Source organism: Apteryx mantelli, chromosome 7 (assembly GCF_036417845.1).
Source record: "Apteryx mantelli isolate bAptMan1 chromosome 7, bAptMan1.hap1, whole genome shotgun sequence".
Taxonomy (NCBI): Eukaryota; Metazoa; Chordata; class Aves; order Apterygiformes; family Apterygidae; genus Apteryx; species Apteryx mantelli.
Genome location: NC_089984.1, coordinates 27250246 through 27271865, shown reverse-complemented (window position 1 = coordinate 27271865; position 21620 = coordinate 27250246). Strand labels below are relative to the sequence as shown.

Sequence of the window (21620 nt, the reverse complement as noted above, 5' to 3'; positions counted from 1 at the left end):
ATGAGCAAAGAGAGCCAACCCCTGTTCTAGCGACCTCTGCTAATTCTAGCCCAGGCCTCTTTTCCTCTCCAAAAAAAGAGTCAGAGTGCCTTGATGGGGGTGGAAATAAGGGGAAATAAGATGTAGTCTATATAAGTATTCAGAGTATGTAAGCTGTGAGAACAAGTGCTTATCTCCTTCCCCTGTACAGTTTTCCAGGGTCAGGTAAAAACAAGCCCTGCAGGAGTAGTGGGAAAAGCTTTTTTGCTATAAAATGCTAGTGGATATTAAAGTGAGGAAGGACTGTGTGTTGGGCCACATGTGTGCATGGAAGAAACAAGCAGGTTGAGACATGACCAGTGAAAGGCCTTGTGGCAGGTGCCACAAAATCTCATGAGCAAGCCTTGCGCAATGGGAATTTTCTCAGGAGTGACCTTTTGGCAGCAGTACCAGTTTAAGCAGTCCCACACCCTATTCCTCCCACCCCCGGTGCTGCACTCTCACAAGCATTTGTGCGCTGAACCAAATCAAAGAACCCTGCCAAGTTAAAATTTCCTTTTTCATTACCTTTGGTTACTCTGTGCTAGATCATTTGTAGTGGATTCCTTTCCCAGTCTATTTCACTGCACAGCTACGCGGACGCTTGAGCCAGCAGATCCCCAGGCTCTGCGATGCTCAGGGAGGAGGGAACTGGCTGAAGCTGTGCTGCTACCAAGCACTGAGCAAGGCCAAGTCCAGCCTCAGGGATTGCCCCAACAAGACGGCATCCATGGGGACGCCTTCTCAGGAGCAGAGCCCAAGGACGAGGCAGCACCGCTCTGCAGATCAGGGTGAAAGCCCTCTGCACCCTGCACTGCCCAGCACTAACAATTAGAGAAACAATTAGAGATTTCTCTGCGAGTCAGGCAAGAGCCAGTTTTTGTCTAAGAGAAATCATTGCATGGGCCTGCTGAGCAAATCCCAAATTCTGATATAAATTTAGATATGGCAAGAAGATTATACAAGCAAAAAGTAAAGTGACACTGCAAATTATTTACACCCACTTCTTCACACTGCAAGAGTGCAACCTTAACTTTCAAAATAACTTTTATAGAATAAACTTGCAAAGGTGTCCAGTTCATAAATCAAGCTGGAATTCCAGAAATGTGTGTAGTAAATGATATTATTATGTTATTCCTTATAGTCCATTAACTTTGTAAGATACCCCAGATAGTACAATTTGTTCAATACTGGCCATCCCTAGAGAAATGCTGTATGGAAATACACAGTGACTTCCACATAGAAAGCTTGGAGACAAAAATCATTAGCCATGCCAAAATCAGAGCAATACTGTTATTAAAGACACAAATCTTGTGGCATCCTCTCTGTCTCCCCACTAGACAGTCTTCTGCACTAAACAGGAAAGAGTGTTTTGCCACTACATTTTCACAAAGAAAGAGTTATAATCAGCACGTTCTAGGGAGGAAACACATCCAGGTGGAAATCTAGTCTAAGTGGCTGGAGAATCTCCCCATCTTCTGATGTCCTCAAAACATGCTGCACTTATCAAAGGGTTATTATCATGATTTAGATATACATTTATAAAAAAAAAGAAAAAGTAGATTTCCCACCTAGAGCAGCCTTAGCTTATAAACTAAGCCACAGACAAGTGAAAGATATAGAAAGATATAGAAAGAGAGAACAAAAGCCACAGAATTCAAAAAGCCCGTTAGTCAGCACTTCAGGATAAAGATCGAACACGAATACCTGCGTATTCACCCCTCAGGAACAACCAGCTGCCTACAGAGATCAACCTGAAAAAGAAAAACCAAATGGCTGAGCCACAGACTACACAAAAAATCCCAGAGTCAAACATACGAGAGCCATTGAACACCGATCAGCTGCCTGCATCTTGGGTGGGAACGGCCTTGCCTAGGCTGGACCAGGGTTTGCTCCTGCCTTAATTTAAGAGGGTGAGGAAACATTTCTCTTTCTGACAGTAACATTTAAAAGGAAGGAGATGGGGGGACAGTTTTCTCTACTTTTGCTGGAGACCCTTTGGGAAGGGGAAAGTCCCCACGGCAGCATGTTGCGAGCCAGCACATCCCAACTGGGGGAGCAACAAGGAGTGGGCAGAGGCAGAGGCAGAGCCCAGCGCAGCAGGGTGCAGGGCCACCGCGCACAGCTGGGCTGGGCACCTGGCCCGGTGGGGGGCTATCTGACCTGGCGGGGGGCTACCTGGCCCGGCGGGGGGCTACCTGGCCCCGGCACAGCCCCCCAGGTTTATCTGTGTAAAACCTGTCAGTGCCCATCCTCGGGGAAACCTTCTCCCACGGGCTCCCTAAAGCGCTCGGCGGGCTCTGAAGGAAGGAGCAGGGGGTGTCTGAAGGGCTTGACGAGGCCTCGTTTTTCCATTGCGAAAGGACTAACCGCGGCTCCGGGGCTCCGGGGCCGCTGCTGCTGCTGCTGCTGCTGCCGCCGCCGCCCCCGCGCCGCGAGGGGCCGGGCCGGACTCGGGCACCGGGTCCCTCCTCCGCCGGCGCCGGCGGGGAACGAGCGCGGCCGCGACAGCGCGGGGCGGCAGCTGCAGCGCCCTCGATGTAGCGCCGCGGGGGGTTATTTGCGGGGCCGGGGCCGTGCGGTGCGGTGCGTTTCCCCGCCCGGGCACCTGGCTGCAGCGGGCAGCGGCGGCAGCAGGAGGAAGTGGCGGCAGGTGGCGGCGGAGCCGGTGCCGGCGCCGGTCGGGCGCCCCGAGGGGGCGGAGAGGCGGCGGGGCCGGGCTGGGCCGGGCCAGCGGCGGCCCGGCGGGGAGCGGCGGGGCCGGCAGCGCCGGCAGCGCGGAGCATGGACCGGCTGAACAAGCTGGCCGTGCCGGCCGGGGAGAAGCTCAGGTAGGTGCCGGCGCCGCGGCGGGGCCGGGCGGAGAGGAGCGGAGCGGCGCGGAGCGGAGCGGAGCGGGGCCGGGCGGCAGGGCACCTGCTGCCGCCTCTCGCCGCCCGCCCCGGCGGAGCCCGGCGGCCCGGGAAGGTCGCTGCGGGGGGACGAGCTGTCGTGAGCCCCTTTTCGACAGCGCCCTGGGGAAGGACCGGGAGGCGCCGGCGCACGAGGAACTTGGCAGAAGTTTTCGCGTGAAGCAGAGCTGTTATCTGCTCGCCGGGCGGCACAGGGAAGCGCGGGGAGATAAACACGGGCCTGTAGCGAATAATCAGATACAGCCGGTTGCAAAGCGAAGTGTCTCCCCGCTTCCTCTGCAGTGAAAAGTACGAGCGGACGCGTGTCTGTTTTCAAAGTTTTTAAGACAAAAATCTTTGACTCGTTAAGGGGAATGAGCCGTACGTAAATTAGAAAGATTGAACTAACTGCTTAATGGTTTAATCACACATTGGTGTCCTGTGAAGGTGGCTTTCCTAGGTTCTTTAGGAACCTATTAAGTTCTTTTATATTTCCTAGTCTTCGAAAGAACTGATAGAATATAGGGAACTGGAAAACGGGAAATCTTCCTAAATGAAGGAGGAGAACAATTTTAAATATAGTGTTTGAGAGAAAAAGCAGAAGCTGACCATTACTGAAGTATTTTTAGTGTGACTGGCGTACTGGAATTAGCACCCCAAGGCTTTTTTTCATCATATGATTTTTTTTTTAAATGTTGAAAAGAAGTCTCATTTCAGATTAGTGAAATAGGAACTCCACACACATGCACCCAAAAGAAGGAAATACTGAAAAACAAATCTTCTAAAATAACCTACATTTGAGTACTCACCACTAATTTATAAACCTTTCTCAGCCTCCCTCCATCTACCCAGAAATTTTCATGGAAATCAAAATATTCCCTTGTAAAGCTTGGAACAGCCTTTCTTGACATCCACCCTGTGAGGGGAGGGTACCTGGAGAGCTGCAGTGGCCCTTCTATTCCCCAGTATACTGAATACATACTGAATACAGCCTAGTGGACTGCATCCCACATCCCTGGGAAGGACTCTCTGGAAGGATCAATGGATAGGGGACACACTGGGAAAGTATCTTCACTGCCTCTAATGTATCACCGTATAATTTCTAAATGATGTCACGGCTCAGACGATGAGCAAGTGATGTGATGGAAAACTTGTTGCCATCAAGACAGTTACTGATATAGAAAGAAATAAAACACCCACTCCCCTCTGTGATAAAATGGTAGCCAGGGTGCAGCTGATGCACCACTGCAAGTAGTTAAAACAGGATTACTTTCCGATACTTAGGGGAGGTTCTATATGCCAGGGTTATAACATCCTGCAACTTGTTTGTGTATGATTCAAAACTCCTAAACTGGAAAGGGATGCCATTGCATCCCTGCTGCATCTTTAGGTTGGCTGACACTTCATCTTGATTGAAGTTTTAATATTGTTGCAAAATAAGGAAGAGGAGGAGGTAGCTCTACTTTTCTCTATTATCTTGAAGTATCAAAGGCTACTTTTTCTATTCTCCTCTCCTCTTCGCCAGTTCACCATGGTTCTGCAAGGAACGTAGAAGTACGTTTATCGCTCAGATTTGTGAGCGTTCTCATTGCACACAGCGGAGCTGCATGCATGCTTCAACTTGAGCATGTCTGAATACCTTATTAAACAGGGATCTGTTTAGCTACGTGATCTTACTACAATATCAGGATTTTAATAATATATGGCAGAACATTCTATGAGTACACATTGAGAGTATAAATTTAGAAGAGATGTGCAAATACAGTAAGAGACCAGTGTAACATGGCGGCAGCCATTGCTTCATTCTTTGAAACAATCATATACCCGCTTATGCGACATGGCTTGTGGACAGTGCAGCTGATTTCATAATATGCGTATGGGAGATGCCTAGCTGGTTCAGACTTTGTACTGACTGTTATGTGCATGAAAAGGTTACATTAGAATCTAACTTTCTCCATATATTAAGATGTATTCCTACAAAACAAAATTTCACTTGGTATCATTCTAGTTCAAATATTTTTCTAAAGACTAGCATTGCTGTTGAGTCGGTGTCTGAGCCTAGAGCTTTTTGGTTTTGGGTTTTTTTGTTTGTTTGTTTGTTTTCAAGTGTAGGTCTTAAAAACTAGGTGTTAAGTGGTTTTGATAATCTCATACCAATCTTTCTCTCACCATTCTCTGTGGGTATATTTGAATCTACCAGACCTAGCTTTTTGTTGCATTAGCAAGTCTTGTATCAGATCTGAATTATTAACATTCAACTCCTTTGCTTATCTCAACAATAAGAACTAAAAGTAGTCTTATGTGCTTCCTTAACTACCACGTTGTGGTTATGGACATTGTTTGCAGTTGCAATTAAGTCGCACAATTAACTTGAATATCAGATAGGAATGCTGGGACTTCATGGAATTTCAGAATTTTTTTTAGGTAGTGTGATAAGGTATGCACGGTATTATACAAATATTCCCTCCAAGTACACTATGCATTCTAATTGCTTCTGTGTAGTCAGGAAAGCATGAATTCCAAGGCTAGGCTAATTTATTAGGAGATAAATTAATTTGTGGTGCATACAAAGTATTTGCAGGTACTTCTTAAAGAATAGCTTTCTGAAGTGCGGAGTGAAATACACAAGCAGTAGCCATGCTAACATGGCAGGCTTTAGTGTGCCTTGATTTCAGCCTGAACTTTCAGAAAATAATTTTATGCTTCAGAAGAATGTATACATAAATAGATGCACTCGTAATCAAGGATGACAGTTGGCAAAGGTAACATGAAGTTAGCAACTCAAAAGATATAGCACCAAACTTGCAGGATCTTTTGTGGTTCAGCTTCTTTAAACTAAGATTCTATGATTCCTACTCTTTAAATAATTTCCAGCTGCTGTATACAACTCTTGTAACATCTCTTCAGGCTTACTGCATTTTTTGTTATGACCACAAACCTTAATAATGACCCTTTGCTCTTAGTTGTTTTCAGCTGTGTATCACAAAGCCATTTTCAAAGGCATCATTACCATCACCACTGCAGAGACAGACAAACTATGGCATGAACCAGAAGTTTACCACAAGCTTTCATTTTTCTAAGGTCATAAAGATGACAACTTCCAGATTACAAAAAGGTCACTTTTCCAACTCTAAAGAGCACAGTTTCATGTTCACGTCAGATGACTTCATTAACTTGTTGCAATTTTTTTCCTAAAGAAGCCTTCAAATCACTGCCTCCAACCATAACTTCCAAATCTATGAAAAGCAACTAACTTTTTTTCTCAAGTTGGACAAGTGCGTGAGTTTATTTGCAGTACAACGCCAATCCTTTTGTTTTAATATCCCTTGCTAAACAGGAGGGTTTAAATCCTCATTCTGTTAAAATCAAGTAGAGTTTCCCTAAGACCTGAATGTCAGCTAGATGTCTGTCAAATTTGAAGGTATTTATGGTCCTCACTAATTTTCTGCTGATATAGATAGCTTGACTATAACTATTAGGTCTTGTCTTCTTACATCTCTTCTAGGGCACTTTGACAATATATCCTCCCTAACTTTAACCAATATAACTTTGATGACAAAACTTTAGAGTGGAAACTAGGTCTAAGAGTTCTTTGAGTTCCAATATCAACTGCATTTCAGTAAAGTTATAGCCTATAGTTTTGCCCCTCTGTTTTACAAAGGTATTCCTCTTGAAAGTGCATAAGCAGAAAATAAGTTCATTTAACTGTAAACTGATGACTTCTATGTATAGGATATTTTATTATAGGGAATACTTCCTCTTTGAGAAAATGAACTGGGAAAAATTGAACATTAGTTTTGCACCATAAGTAAGTATTTTTATTACACTAATCTTACTAACTTTTTCCTGTTAATAGTAAATAGTAGCAACTTAATCTAGTTTTTTAAATTCAAATTTTAACACACTATTTCAGAATCATAATAAAAACTCAGCAATGAAGAAGACAAAAAAAATAAAAAATAAAAAAAACACAGACAGGAAAGAAACTTGAGTTTCAAAGTAAGTTAGAGAATGCCCCCCACTGTAGAATCAGGCACCAGAATCCACCTCCAGCTTTAACATTTTTCCCCCTTTTACTTACATCCTTCAGAGGAAAGGATATGCAAATGCACACAACTGATTCTAGGCTGCTCTGTGGCCTGAGAGCCCAAATCGGAGGAGATGTTTCCCCCTTAAGAGACTATCAGCGTGACCCCTACTAGTTGCTTATCACTGCCTCTTCCGCACGAGTCGCAGCCCCTTTGCGTCTGCTGTTCTACCTGCTCTGTTTTCTAGCAGAGCCTCAGCTGCCTCCAGCCTGAGGCCCAAGGGCAGTAAAGGCAACGAATGTCATCTGGGTCCCACCTAGAGGAGGGACACCTCACCAGCTTCTCCCCAACTACTTCATCCTGCCTGGACCAAATTCTGTCACTGTCTGCCATACTGCCCTCTTCATTCAAAACAAATTTCATATGTAAACCTTCTAATAAGATTACTTGGTGCACACTGCATTTAGGGAAGTTTGTGACCCACTATTTCACATATCTAACGGAAATGCCTCAAAACTATTTCTGTCATAGGTAAGAATCTGACTGCATGAATCAGTTGAAAGCCATTTTTACCTCTCTTCACTTCTGCAGATGATTTATAAAACCCTGACCACTAGAAAACAAAGAATATATGTGCTCATTACATAGTTTTTGCTTATACAATTTGTTGTCATTAGTGATTATTGTATTAGTGATTATTGTATTAGAGGATAGATATTTAGTTTTATATAACATTCTAAGTATCCTAAAGCATGTTACAATATGATAGATAAGGAAATACCACTTTTAGAAAGCAAATATCATCAGTTTTATGTGTTCAGTAGACCAGAGAATTGGAAAACAAGGCCTGAAAGGGATAGTTTTTTCTCATTTGGTTGTAGGAAACCCTCTTAGATTTTTTTGGTAGACTGTGAAAGGACTTTATACAATGTGTAAGTTTGTTTTGTAACAGCCATACTAAATGACTGAGGGGCAAAGGAAGCCTGGAAATTTTGTTAGCATCTTTGTTCCTAATCCGTTAATATATACATTTTGGAAAGTTTTTTTTTTTTTTCCCCCCCAGATATAAGTGAAGCCAGATGTGCAATGCTTCAAGCTCAACATAAATGCTATACTAAATAGTAAATATTTTAGCAAGAATTAAAATAATGCATCATGAGGCAAAAATATGAAAGACAAGAGCATGTATTTTTTTCAAGCTCAGTACAGGGGTGAAGTGGGCTGTGAGTAAAAGAGGTCAGGCTACATAGCAAAATGATTCCTCCACATCTTAAAATATAGACACTGGCATCTGTGCAAGAAGCACAGAGGCAGCTAAGTGCTACTGAAGCTGCAGTTACATGGCCAGTTTAATTCGGCGTAAGGCTGAGCTGCTGCCAAGGGAACAGGTCCCTTTCTGCCGCCCTCCCTGCTGCCCCACCATTCATTGCCAACCTTGCACTGGCAGGAGGGTTCCCGTGGCCATGTGATGAGCCAGATCTGATCTTGCTGATACCAAATTGGCAAAAGAAAAAAGAAGTTAGTTTTTCAGCTGGGTGTGCTCCCTCATCCATCACAGCTAGATAAGCACTGAGGTCAAAACAAAGGGGACAGCGAAGGGCAGGATTTCCCCTTGCAATAGCAGCCTATGTAGGCTCCGTTAAGGTGGCCATATAACTCTGGACCAAAATAGTTCTCCTGAAGTTCTAGCAAAATTTGCTACACTTCAGTACAAAATAAACAAAACAGATCCATGAGTAGCCACTGTTAGATCCCTACCAGTGCAGATGCTCCCACCCGACTCTGTAATCTGTGCTGGATATGATGCTTCTGTAGGTTGAGCAAAAACACTTATGGCCCAGGTACAGAAAGTGTTCTTTAGTCCGCATCAGATGTGTCAAAATAGGTCCATCTCCCTACTCCCCTCTCTTTTTGATTCTAAACAAGTGGTAAAGTCACTTGAGCTAAAGGCAATTTAATACTAAGGATATTAAATTTAATAATTTATAATTATAATTTAGTGCTGAAGACATAAAATGCAAAATCTTCAATTTTTTCTGTAAACTTTATGTAACAAGCAAAAGTATGCCAAGGAAATTGGTTACTACACTGAAGCTGCTAATTGATAAGGAAAAGATTGAAAGTGGAAAAAAATATTATCCTTTAGAGAGGAATCAAAGAGAATTCTGATCTCCTTCCAGCTCAGGTGGTCCCATAGAGAAACACTGCCTAAGAGAGGAAAACCATGTCAGAGAATGGAAAAAGAAGTACTGGACTGTAAAGGACAATTTAAAATGTATGCTGAAAGTCCAGTTGTGTGTTTTGGGTTTTTGTCCTTTATTATTGTTCACGCTGAGCAAGTATGAATGGAACCAAGTAGGCAGTAAGGTTTTTTCTTTTTTTAAGACAAATCTTGCCTCTACAAAAAGCAATACAGCCTTATTTAAAAATCTTAAAACTAGAGAATTTGTTAATTTCTTGTATCTTCTACTCAGAGTGTCTAGCACTTATTTACCTAAAAGCTATTCCATTGGAACCAATATCAGTGACTTGCAAATATTGGGTAGCATTAAGTTATCTGGGGTTAGTTTGTCTCTAGAAACAGGTTAATGGGACTGTTTAATGCCATATCTAGAAGCTCTACTCTCTTTTATTCAGTTGTCAGAGTGCTATTTGGTTGAGCAAATGCAGACCATTACGCATATAAATGCACTTTTGGTTTAAGGAGAAGAGTAAGAAGTTGATTAAAAACACCCAAGACCTCCTTTTCTCTAGCACAGACAAGGAGTCTTGCCTTCATACTATTGCACCCACAAAGTTTTCCAGCCCATTGAAAAAGCACACCATTTTATAGTCTTCAAAGTCTATGAACGCAGTGGATTAAAACCACTGTTTTGGAAAATGTATTTTAGTAGCAATCTTAAATGACACAGACACTGATAAAGACTGCATTCAGATCATGAAGTGAACTTATTGATATCTGTTCTTATGTGCCTACATTAGCCAGACCTCACCACAAAATTTCAGTACATAACTTTAAGACAGTTGAAGTTAGACATGTGCTTAAACATCTGGCTAGATCTTGGTCACACCATTATATAATTTAACACAGATTTTTTTCAGTTGTCCCTCAATAGGTGGCCAGAACTAAAATGACAGATCTGAAGTGTGTGAAAGAGGTAAGAGGTGGAAAAATAAATTAATTCACTCTATTCCAACACCAAATCAAAGATAAGCTTTCCTCTTTCTATGTTCAGTTCCCTGATATTTTTAGGTGTTGTTTTCCTCGGTTTTCATACTTTTCCATTCACCTTTATTTCCTTTATGCAACTGTACCATGCTTTCAACCTATATGCCTGCAGGAATGACAGATGTTATCTCACCTTTCAAAAATGCTGGTAGAATTGCGACTTGAAGTAATGTTACCACTGATAGATGGAAATTTTCTGTGTCCATACCAAGTTCTGTCTTTATTCACTTCCCTGCAATGACTTTGCACTTCCTCTTTTGGGTGAGGTATAAAAAACACTACTCTCTAAAATTCTGTCCTTGCTCTGGTATAACCTACAGGATTGTAGAGTACTAGTCCTTCAGCGAGGCGTGGAGCTCAGTGAGTTTTAATCTGAGTAGTATTTTAGAGTTTCCTGCTGCTGCTTGCAAGCCTTTCAGAAGAATGGAGTAGGCTTTGTGAATATAGCATCTGCGTGGGATTTTATTTTATTTTTTTTTAATGCATCAGCTGGTATCTAGACAACTGGTGCATACAAGGGATCAGTTAACCAAGAAGAGTCAGAACAGAGCAAGTCAGCTGCAGAACACAAGATATCTCCAAACTTACTGTGTCCATAAATGACCTGCAATATTCACTTAGCATATCATAATAGCTAATTCTTCTTTGTACTACTTGCAGCGTGACTGTTACCAGTTAAGTATAAGGATGACATTTTTGGCATCCCCTTTATGAGATAAATGGGAGAACAAGTTGGATAAAAGGGAAGAGGTGTCCGTATCTGAAATGCCCTCAGAGCTATATAAAATATTTCTATTTTAAAAAGCTGTACTAAAAAGCACCTGGCCATCACTGGTCTTTGGATATGCAAAAACATCTGTGATGGCTCCACAAGTAGTAAAGAAAGATAACAGGAACCAGATCGACTATTCTCTGCTAAATCAGTGAAAAAGTTAATTCAAAAAAAAATGTAATTTAAACAGGTGAAGTCTTTGGTATTAATATACTGCTCATATATATTCAGAATGAGCCTCAGCCTTCATCTAAAATGAGGGAGCAGTTGCACCAAACAGTCAGTGTCATTGACAGGGCTTTAATTGTCGTAGCCCTATTGATAAATCTGCATATGCCTATACAGGTCGTATAATTAATAATTATTCATATTACTTATGAGTCCTAGCCGAGGATAATGACTCCTTGGCTAAGTCATGATCAAATTAAAATGAAAGGGTCTTTCAATTTGCAGAATTCCCAATCACCTCAAATTAAGTCCCTTTTACTATTTAATTTCATGTTAGGACTAATTTGTGCCAAGGATATAATATGCCTTTACATGCTACATGCTTTCATTTATTCTGTCTGTGTTAATACTTACTAGTAAAAGAGAGATTGGCTGTTTGTCAAGATTACCTAGAGGGCATATGAAGATGAAAAGTATAATCAATATTTAGCCTTTCTGTGTCTGTGTATACCATGTAAACACACACCTGCTCCAATTATGGTTTTTGCCTCTAGACAGAATAGTGGGTGACTGAAAAGTGAGCAGAATAGGATGCTATTCAGACTTGAAGGAAACAATCAACATCCTTGACAAAACTAAAATATTTATAGTCACCTCCTCTTGTATATCTCATTAACGTAGCAGAAGACAATTTGTTGTGCCTGCTTCCTCAGAGATAGGCATCTGTAATTGATTTCTCCCCATAAGCAAGCCTCTTTCAACTTCTTTCTTCACAGCTTTGAGATAGCCTTTACAGATAAAGATCAAAGGCTCATTGCAATGAACTGATGGTTTGGTGCCACAAGTTACCACCTCTAGCTCCAAACTTCCTCCGTTCCCACCACAAAAAGCATCACAGGGGGTGGGCTGCCATAAGCCCCCGGAGAGCATGAGGGGCAGCAACCTCCTATCCCAGACCAACCGCAACTGAAAAAGTTTATCTGACTGCAACCTAAGAATCCAGCTTTGCACATCTGCATTATAGAGCAGTCACAGAAAACTCACCACCTTGATGCCAGTTTGCATTTCCCTTCTCACTGCTCCAGGTAGAATATAGTACAGCAGAGCACGCGTGGGGAGCTCTGAAGCACTTTCAGTAGGCCCAAAGAAAGGAATTAGATGCCATCCATATTTGGGAATTTCATTTTGCTTCCTACCAAGCAACTGGAGCAGGAAAAAAAAAAGATTGTATTAAATAATTAATTGGGTTGTTCTAGATGCACAGGTATCACAAAGCTACATCTTATGATAATACTCTCGCCCAGTTCACTGAAATCAGTATTCTTGCACAAAGAGCAAGTCAGCGGTACTGTACTGATGGATGTCTATTGTGCCTGTGGTGGTAGTGATCTTCTTGTTCATTAACTTAGCTTGAGAAGATAGTCCAAGCAAGAGCTTCAAGCTTTTCAAAATCTCAAGTGGTGCTTTCACACATCCCTTTCTTGATGAGCACACTTTCCCCCCAGCAAGCAGGATTCTTCCCCTTTGTCCAGAAACAATAACCTTCTTTCTTAATTTTGTCACCTGCACACCTGTTTACAAAACGAAAAGCTAATAGAAACACAAAATAAAGACCAGCTGGGAGTAGAACTAGCTAGAATAACTGTGCTATGAGGAGCGGTAAAAGAGGGGGCTGGGCATGCTCTTCCTTCTTTACAATTTCACATTTTTAAGAACAGAAGGAGCTGTGGTAACTTTTAACGTTCTGTTCTTTAATTTTTGTTTTTATCTTAGGTTTTATTCTCCAAAGTCCATTATATTTTTCCTTGTTTTCTCTTTTCCTTTTAGGGGGGGAAAAAAAAAGTGGGGGGATTTGGGGGGGGGGGCGGCGGTCATTTCTTTCTTTTTTTTAAATTCTCAATTGCACCTATTAAATCCCCTTCTTCTTCCAGTCTCTCAAAGCTAAGCCATTGGATTTACCTGGAAAAGAATAAATAATTACTTTTTCTTTTTGCTTGATCTGTTAGGCAGTCCTTCTCAAGACAAAAATTATGGTTGCACCCGAAGTGCGACTGTCTTACTTTTTTTAAGTGACTGGAGGAAGTAACTGTATCTTCAGAATATGACTTTCTAAACATAGAACTAAACAGTGCCTTGTCAGTGAGCGAAAGCTGTAACCGAAAAGGTGCAAGAACTGAACCCAGAGCGCCATCCCTTTTTTGGAACTATTTCAAGTTTATCAGTTAAAGTATAGATCTAACTGAACTTCAGAGTAGGAGCAAGAATATGCAGGTCACCTCATACTGAATGTGTATGGATTCATAACTCAACTCAATGTTGCTTACCAAGATTCCCTTATAGGCTTGACTAGGTGCCTATCATTTCTGTCTGAAGGTATCCTGTTCAAATTCTGTCCCAGAGCACAGACAGGGATTTTTTTCAAAAGGCACAACAGATAATTCAGACTGTCTTGTAAGTGCCGGAAATTTAAAGAGTTATAATTTTAAGTGCTCCGGGCAAACACAAATAAGCATGCTTGTAATATAGGAAGCTTCCTGTGATTCATTTAAAACTGGTTTTTGTTTGCTACCACTCCCTGTTACTCTGCAGTCAGCACTGTTTCCAAAAACATGATCAGTACCACTCCCGACTGTGAGTGCGCCCATCTGTGCTCGCAGCCAGGCGCGCTAAAGCAGCTGCGCCCAGCCCTCCCAGCCAGGAGCCCCTATAAACGTAGCCTTGCGGCAGGGGGTGTCATTTGCCATGGGCCTGGCCTTGCCGCGTGCCTACGCCAGCTGCACAGCTGCAGTATGGTCAACCAGTGTGTGCGATGATGGCCCAAAGCACTGGATTCACTGCGCAGAAATAAATTAAACATACTGCGCTTGCACACAGATGCCTTTGCACTCCCAGGAGTGCTGGGAGGCAGCGGCTGCTGAGGAGCAACTCGTGCCGGCTGCTGTCAGCCGCCCTCTTCCCTGCGGTCTGTTTGGGAACGGGCCGAAGGCTGGACGAGGAACGCCAGTGGCAGCTGCTTTTCCAGAGCACACGTCACACCAAGGCCCTACAGGTCCCTTCCTGCGAAAGTGAGCGCACGAAGCAGATTTTGAATGGCGTGAATGATCCTGGCGGTCTAAATGCGATCTGGGTACCAAAGGTCAGAATTACCAAAACTCAGTGCGTAAGCAGGGGATTCCCTAACAAAGAATTCCTGGGAAATACATACGAACCCTACTGTCTTTCTAGCTATATTATATATTTCTCAGTGTCTTCACAGATTTATAATAGATACAGTTTCTCAGTAACTCATTTAAGTGGCAAGGGAATTCCTTATTACACAGAACTGTCTGAAAATAGGACCGATCTCTCTTTCTCCAACCTGTGGACTCTGTACCTCAGCTCACATCTGAGTTGAAAGCTTATTACACGCTTTCTTCTTCTTGTTATTTGTATTTTCTTTTTTACTATTTTTAACTATGGAAAACTTTTGTGGGATATTTTGTATGCAAAGAGGTCAGAAGTTTCCAGCTGATCTTTGAGTGTATAGACGTGTCATAGGCTTTTCCCTAAGTAATCATTCTCCTTCACTTTACCTACATTCCTTATATGCTGAGCTGTGACCACATCAAAGAGAAGGTAGTTTTGTTTCATTTTGTTTTATCTCAAGGCAGCTCTGCCAGTCCTTGAGCACAGCTCCTTTCAAGGTATATTGTATTTGCAGTGGTAAACCTTTGCAACTTTCTTTACATATGTATCACAGCTAGTGACCTCCTTTTCCAATATATCAGATAATCCTGAATTGCTGGAGGTCAAAAGTGAGGATACGGAAAACAGGCAACACAGAGCAAAAAGGCATCTCTTTTTTTAGAAATAGTTATCCTTGGACCTCAAAGGAAAATGTCCTTCTTTCTCTTCTTCTCCCAGATACACTTTCTAGCTCACTAGACTCATTTTTTTCCCTATCTTATCTCCTAGCTGGATCACTGTCTAGTAAAATAATCTTTCTTCCTCAGCATTTTCATTGCTTTAGCTAGGTAGGATAAAATCACACATGTAGCAGTTTGGTCTGCAGGGAATTCAGAAACAAGAAACCTGGATCTAATCTCCCTAGGGCTATCTGTCACTTAGATCTCATATTAACCAGTGACTACCTCAATTTTTTTCTCTAATATGGGAATAGTGTTTGCCTATGTCAAAAAAGTGCAGTAAGTATAAAGTAGTACGTTGGTGAAGTTCTCTGAACACATAAAGCACTTGGAGAGCACTGAGACATCAAGGATAGGCCCAGGCTAGACCAATTTCTCAGCTTTAGCAAGTGATACTTCAACTGTATTCATAAAGTTCCAAATGAGACAAGTGGAATAGGCTAGCTTTATTTGAATGCAATTTTTCTTGCATATTTTTCAGCTAAAAGCCCTTTCCTAGAAGCAACTAATTGTTGGTGTGGACTTGTGGTCTACTAACTGCTTCATAAATACCAATTGTTTCACTTGGCAGCTTCCTACCAATTATTAATGCTTCTTGTTGGGCTCCAACAAAGAACAAAGATCTCTGCCTTAAACGTGCTAATAACCTAAGGCAGCACAGAGCTGTTTTAAGAGATAAACTAGAATTTGAGAGGCACTATCCAGTAGCTATAATAGAAAGGGTTTCAGTCATCAGGGAATTATTACCTATATAACAGGCCTGACCAGTCCACTGAACTAACTAACTGGCTGTCCACTGCTGTGAAACTGTAAAATGGAGCATTGAGTGTATACAGAGGGAGGATTCATTTAACACTCTCTTCCTTCAAACTTGTACAATTTCTAACATATTTGTTAGAAACTTAAAACGTTGTAGAAGCAGCGCCTACAGCCAGGACTTCCAAACTTCTCATTTGCATGCTTACTATCAGCAACGAAGGCAGCAGTTTGAAAATCTGTCCCATCTGCTGCAAGTCCCTGATCCAAGGGTCCAACCAGTGTAGACTAGTCACATAGTTGAACTGCATCCCAAAATAGCTATCTTGCTGAAAAGTGTTTTCAGAGATTAACAGTAACACAGGCTGTGCCTTTATCTGCAAGCCTGGTTTTAGACTACAAGACAAACAAACAAACGCACGCTCTCAACCAAAGTTGAAAGAAGAGTTGGTGCTTAAAAAACAACTCCTAAGTTTGACCTCTTAATTATCTTTAGCTGCAACACAAGATAAAACTAGCCATACTTTGATTATTTTCATTTACAGTATTAGCTGATTGAAGGCCCTGAATGTTTTTCGTATCTATTCATTCCAAGAGAATAAGCAGTAGTCAGTAGCGAGGTCCTGACTCTGCAACCTTGTGAAGGAGGAAGGTTGCAGTTAAGTGAAGCAAAGAGCGTCCATATGGACCATGGCAGACTCCAGCTCCTAGATACTCTCAAGGCTGCTGCTCTGTTTAGTTCCTCCCACAAAAAATCCTCTCTACTTAGGAGGTCTGAGGAGATTGTCTTAAATCAAGAAAAGTATTTTAGAGCCAGATGTGAGATACACAGGTCCAGGCAAAACATTAAGTGTATGAATGCGCTTCAGTTTGATCATCACTCTGGAAGGGCCTTTGGGCTTGGGTCAGGGCCTCCTGGGATCTGCAGAGTCCCTCTCTTGGCCAGCTTTGATATCTGCTCTTCGTCTTTTCTACCTTCTCTCTAAAATCACCCACCAGGCAGACAGCCCTTTGTAAAACCTGTCCCTTGTAGCTCATTTTATCAGGTGACATCTTAAGAAATCTTGGTCTTTGTTAGCTAACTGGACAGACTGGTTTTTACATCTTGTTGAACTTCATGGGTCAAAGGGGATTCCACTTGGCCTGGAGATCACCCGTGGCTGCTGACTGCAGTAGTCTGACCACTACACAACACACTGCTTACCTGCCTGCTCACAGGGGCTTGCTGCAAGGTAAGCAGTCTCCAGGCAACAAACTGAGTCTTCTAGCAACTAATACAAGAGCTACGCAACACCTTAACATTCAAAGTGAAGAAATTCACAAATGCATATTAGATGCTCACCAATTTATCACAATTTGTAATTATAAAATGAAATGGGTCCAGAAAAAGAATGAGGAACAAACAGGCAAAGGTTTTTAGGAAATTTAATTATGCCGAAATGGAAATGTTTTGGTTTCAGTCCATCTGCATGGGAAAAATAACTGCATCTGTAGCAGCACATGCAATTATCTCTAAATTAAATGCATCCATTTATTTTTAATAGAAATCTGAATTAAAATGCTGTTTTCAATTATAGTCATATTCAATGTACATGAAGCATCACAGTGACAGTCTAATCAATTCACCTAAATATGATCAGATGAGAAGCAACCCGTTCTGGAAACTTGTAGTATAAGCCCCCTCTGCCCACCTGAACCAAAGTGGCAATCTAAAATAAAATCAGTCATGTGAAAAATGAAATAACTGTTTTCAAAATAAAGGCATACTATTTTAAAGATATATGAATGCCAGAGATGGGCCATGTGCAACATTCAGATCTAAATCCAAAGCTGGATTTAGCTTTGGGCCCCGTCTCTAACAATAAATCGATACTGGAGCAAAAATAACTAATGCTCACATGCAATTTTAATTAAAGGCTGGCAAGCCTTTTTGAAAAGGATGCAAATGCTTACAAACAACCATTCTCCCCAAACTAGAACTAAACCACTTAATTCTCCTCTGATTCTTTTGATTCCTCATTACTTTTCATTTATAAGTACTGCCAGGTGCCAGCTGGGGCACAAAACAGAAACAGTAAAGTGCAAAAGATGGCTATTTATGATCTTTCAAGCATAACCAGAAACTGAATGTAGTTTTAGAAAAATTCACAAAAGCAGAAGTTCTTTTGAGATCTTGACCCCAGATTTGTAGATTTAGTTTAGATAATAAAACCTTTCTCATAGATATAGTGCATTGTTGCAGCAAATCTCTACGCATTTCTTTTCACTTGTTTCTCACATCTATAAGTAAACCTTTATTTAGTATCAGCAGTTTACGTTATACCATTTTGCTGTAAATTAACGGTATGAGGTTTGAGCAAAAGTTATAGATCTGCTTGTGAATTATTTGTCAGAGGGTTATTCTCGTGATTTCTTTGCTTAGTGGAGAACCTAAAAAGATAGGTTTCTAAGGAAAGTTGGGCAAAGATTTAGGGTCTAGGAATAGCCCTTATGTATCAGACCCATGACCTATTTTGACAGAGCAGGACTGATGCATGACAGGGCTGCTGAAAGTGAGAAATACCCTTCAATTCCAGCTGACATAATGAAAAGGGCTACTAAGATGATTAAGGGACTGGAGCATCTCTCTTATGAGGAAAGGCTGAGAGAGATGGGGCTGTTCAGCCTGGAGAAGAGAAGACTGAGGGGGGATATTATCAGTGTGTATAAGTATCTGAAGGGAGGATGTAGAGAGGATGGGGACAGACTCTTTTCAGTGGTGCCCAGCAATAGGACGAGAAGCAACGGGCACGAACTGAAACACAGGAAGGTCTGACTGAACACGAGGAAAAACTTCTTTACTATGACTGAGCACTGGAACAGGTTGTCCAGAGAGGTTGTCTGCTCCTTGGAGATGCTCATAAGCCATCTGGACACAATCCTGGGCAGCATGCTCTAGGTAATCCTGCTTGAGCAGGGAGGTTGGACTAGATGATTTCCAGAGGTCCCTTCCAACCTCAACCATTCTGTGATTCTGTGAAAAGATCAGATTGCTCTGTTAATAAACAGTGTTAAGATGAAAAATAAGCTTTGTTCTTTATTTCAGGATTCCAGAAACTTACCATTACTCAGCTATCTAAATGTCTTTTTTTTTTTTTTTAAGCAAGTCTCATAAAATAAGGATTAATTGTCATTACCAAAATCACACTAGATCCCAGAAGAAGGTAGGAGGTAGGAAGATCCCTCTCAGCATAAGCCTAATATTCTACCACTATCTGATGTCTAGCGTGGCTACCTGTCTGCTCAGTTTGATCCATGGATCACAGACAAATAGACACATAATGTTAGTGCAGTTATTTCCCAATTTTGGTTATTTGATGCTCATCTAATTCCAATTCCCTTTGAAAAAGTTATTTAAATGTTTGAGAGGGACCACCGTTACTAATGATGAAGCTGGAAGATATGTTTCTTTTTAGCAAAGCTCTGCATGTTACTCAACTGTCTGCATATTAAGGTAGCAAGTTTAAAGAAACCTTTAAAAAGGAAAAGAATACTTTGATTTTTGTACTGGTCTTTAAAAGCAAAGCTTTGAAAAGCCTTTTGGTAGTCTGATCTTGCTTCAGCAATAAGATAGGCAAGACTAAAACATGAAATGACATAGGCAATTTATAATGACAAATGCAAGACAGAATTTTTAAAAGCCCATTTTGAAAAATCATTTCCTCTATTGGTTTAGATAAAATCTTCAGCTCAGCTCTAATACAGGGTGTTTCATTTAGGTATATAGAAAGAATATAAACTGCGGGAAGAAACTAAAAAAATATATGCAATCTATTGGAGTTTCTATTAAGATCAAACTTCTAACAGTATTTGTTATAAATCAGTATTTTTGCAATGTTATATCTGCATTCCTGAAATTGATTTGATTATTGGTGGGGTTTTTCAAATGTGAAGGGAAGTGGGATTCTAAAATGATACTTCCTGACTAAAGAATGAGTTATTCAACTTAAATTGCCTTGATGACAAGTATGTTTTTAATGTGGCCAGGGCAACTAACTGAAAAGTAAGAACAAGCTTTGGTTTCAGCTATCAGTCCATGTAACTGGAGTCCTGAAATGATGAGTTTTTGCAGCTCAGAGGCACAGATCCTCTAATGGTTTCTCTGATGGCCTGGGCACAGTAGGACAGGAATGTATCATTCCCCCCACCCCACCCCATAATAACTACAAACACTAGGGGAATGAGGTAAACTGTCCACTGATGGGACTGCTATCTGATTTCTGACTTTGCGCGAGTCATTCCTCTCTAGCTGCGAGATGTTGTAAAGTCAGTTCTGAAGAAAATGTTAATAATAAAATATTCTAAACTATTAATTTAGGCAATGAAGTTCTTTCCTGATGCACTGGAACTTAGCTCAATTGTTTAAACCAAGTTGTAGTACAGAGAAGGATAAAACAAGTCATGCCAAAGAGCTCTGTGAAAGAGGGAGGGAAGCTTCATACACAAATGATTAGCAATTAAACTACTTATTAAAAATGCTTAATGTATGTTTTTTGTGTTTACTATGGAAGGAAAACAACTATATACATTTCTGTATTCTTCTTAATTTATATAAATGAGTGTTCAATCACATGGTAATTTTAACCCTGCTTTAATATCTTACAGGAAGCTTCAAAAGATGGTGCATGACATCAAGAAAAATGAAACTGGGATAATAAACAAGTTCAAAAAGTAAGTTTGAAATATCAGTCCTAGTTTTTTAAAGCTCAGATGACTAACATAATGTATAGCACTTTAGAGACAGAACCATGTCATTCTAGAGGGATGTATTTCAATGTATATTAAGAGCTTCAGTCCAGACTGTGACATGCTGAACTGCCATCAATAATAATGAGCCTTGCAAAGTAGCTACAAAACTGGGCTGCAAAGGGAAGTTGTGTTAGAGCACTGAAAAACACTGTTTGGGTAAAATGCCTTCTTACGTATTCTTTGGCAATGATCATCACCTGCTGTTTGAGTGTGTGCCTTTTTCATCAAGCTGCTGTTTAGACTACCTGCTGCAATTAAATTTTAATTTGAACCCCACCTTGAACCAACTGGTCAGATATCATAGTCAGAACTCCCATAAAAATGCTAAATTCTTCTGTGTTTCAGCCCCATAAAACAAAACCCAACATTACCTAACATCCTTATTCCAGTAAGAAGTGCAAAACAGCATAAATATTGATGTCACATGCATATGAGTATCACAAAATATTCATAATGTATATTTATATGTGGAGTGAGACTCCAGTAATTCTACATCCTCCTCAAATGAATACACCATTTGCTGTTTCCAGTCAAACGCCTATTTAAAGCTATCAGCCATTTAGTGCACTGCTTTTTTTTTTTTTTTCCCTTAATGAAATAGCTCATTTACATTGAATTTCCATTTGGATGTGATTCCCTTATTCAGATGTCTTTCTTTACATATGGGTCATTGACTACTAAAGTACTAAGTACTCTTAAAAGTTAATTAGGAGACAGCATCTACCATGTTTCCGGGATGAACATATTGAAGAACTCTACAAATACAGCTCTCATACATAAAAGATGTACGTAAACATTTTTTAAAACTGTTTTTAAACAAGTGTGACCATGATGGCTCAGTTCAAGAAAGAAAAGTATGATTTTAACAAGAGCCAGTGCTAAGTATCTATGAAGCAGTCAGTGGAGCGGTGGGAGCAGCAGTAAGGCTCTCCCTAGTCTGGCTATGCAAGAGCCCTGGCAAGCCAGGCGAGCTCCAGCTCGTTGCCCCGCTGCCAGCCCGGTGGGGTAGGTGTCTGTGGGGCAGCTCTGTCGCGGGCAGAGGGGGCAAACGCTTCCAGAAGCAGC

At 41.2% G+C, this 21620-nt stretch overlaps 1 protein-coding gene across 1 annotated transcript in view; it reads left to right on the top strand.

The window, feature by feature from the left end:
• The first annotated feature begins 2802 nt into the window (after window positions 1-2802).
• Window positions 2803-21620, top strand: part of BLNK (B cell linker) — a 48138-nt gene continuing 29320 nt past the window's right edge. The window contains exons 1-2 of the mRNA XM_067300086.1: window positions 2803-2849; window positions 20412-20477. Coding sequence (XP_067156187.1) covers window positions 2803-2849; window positions 20412-20477 — 113 coding nt within the window. The remainder of the gene's footprint in view (window positions 2850-20411; window positions 20478-21620) is intronic.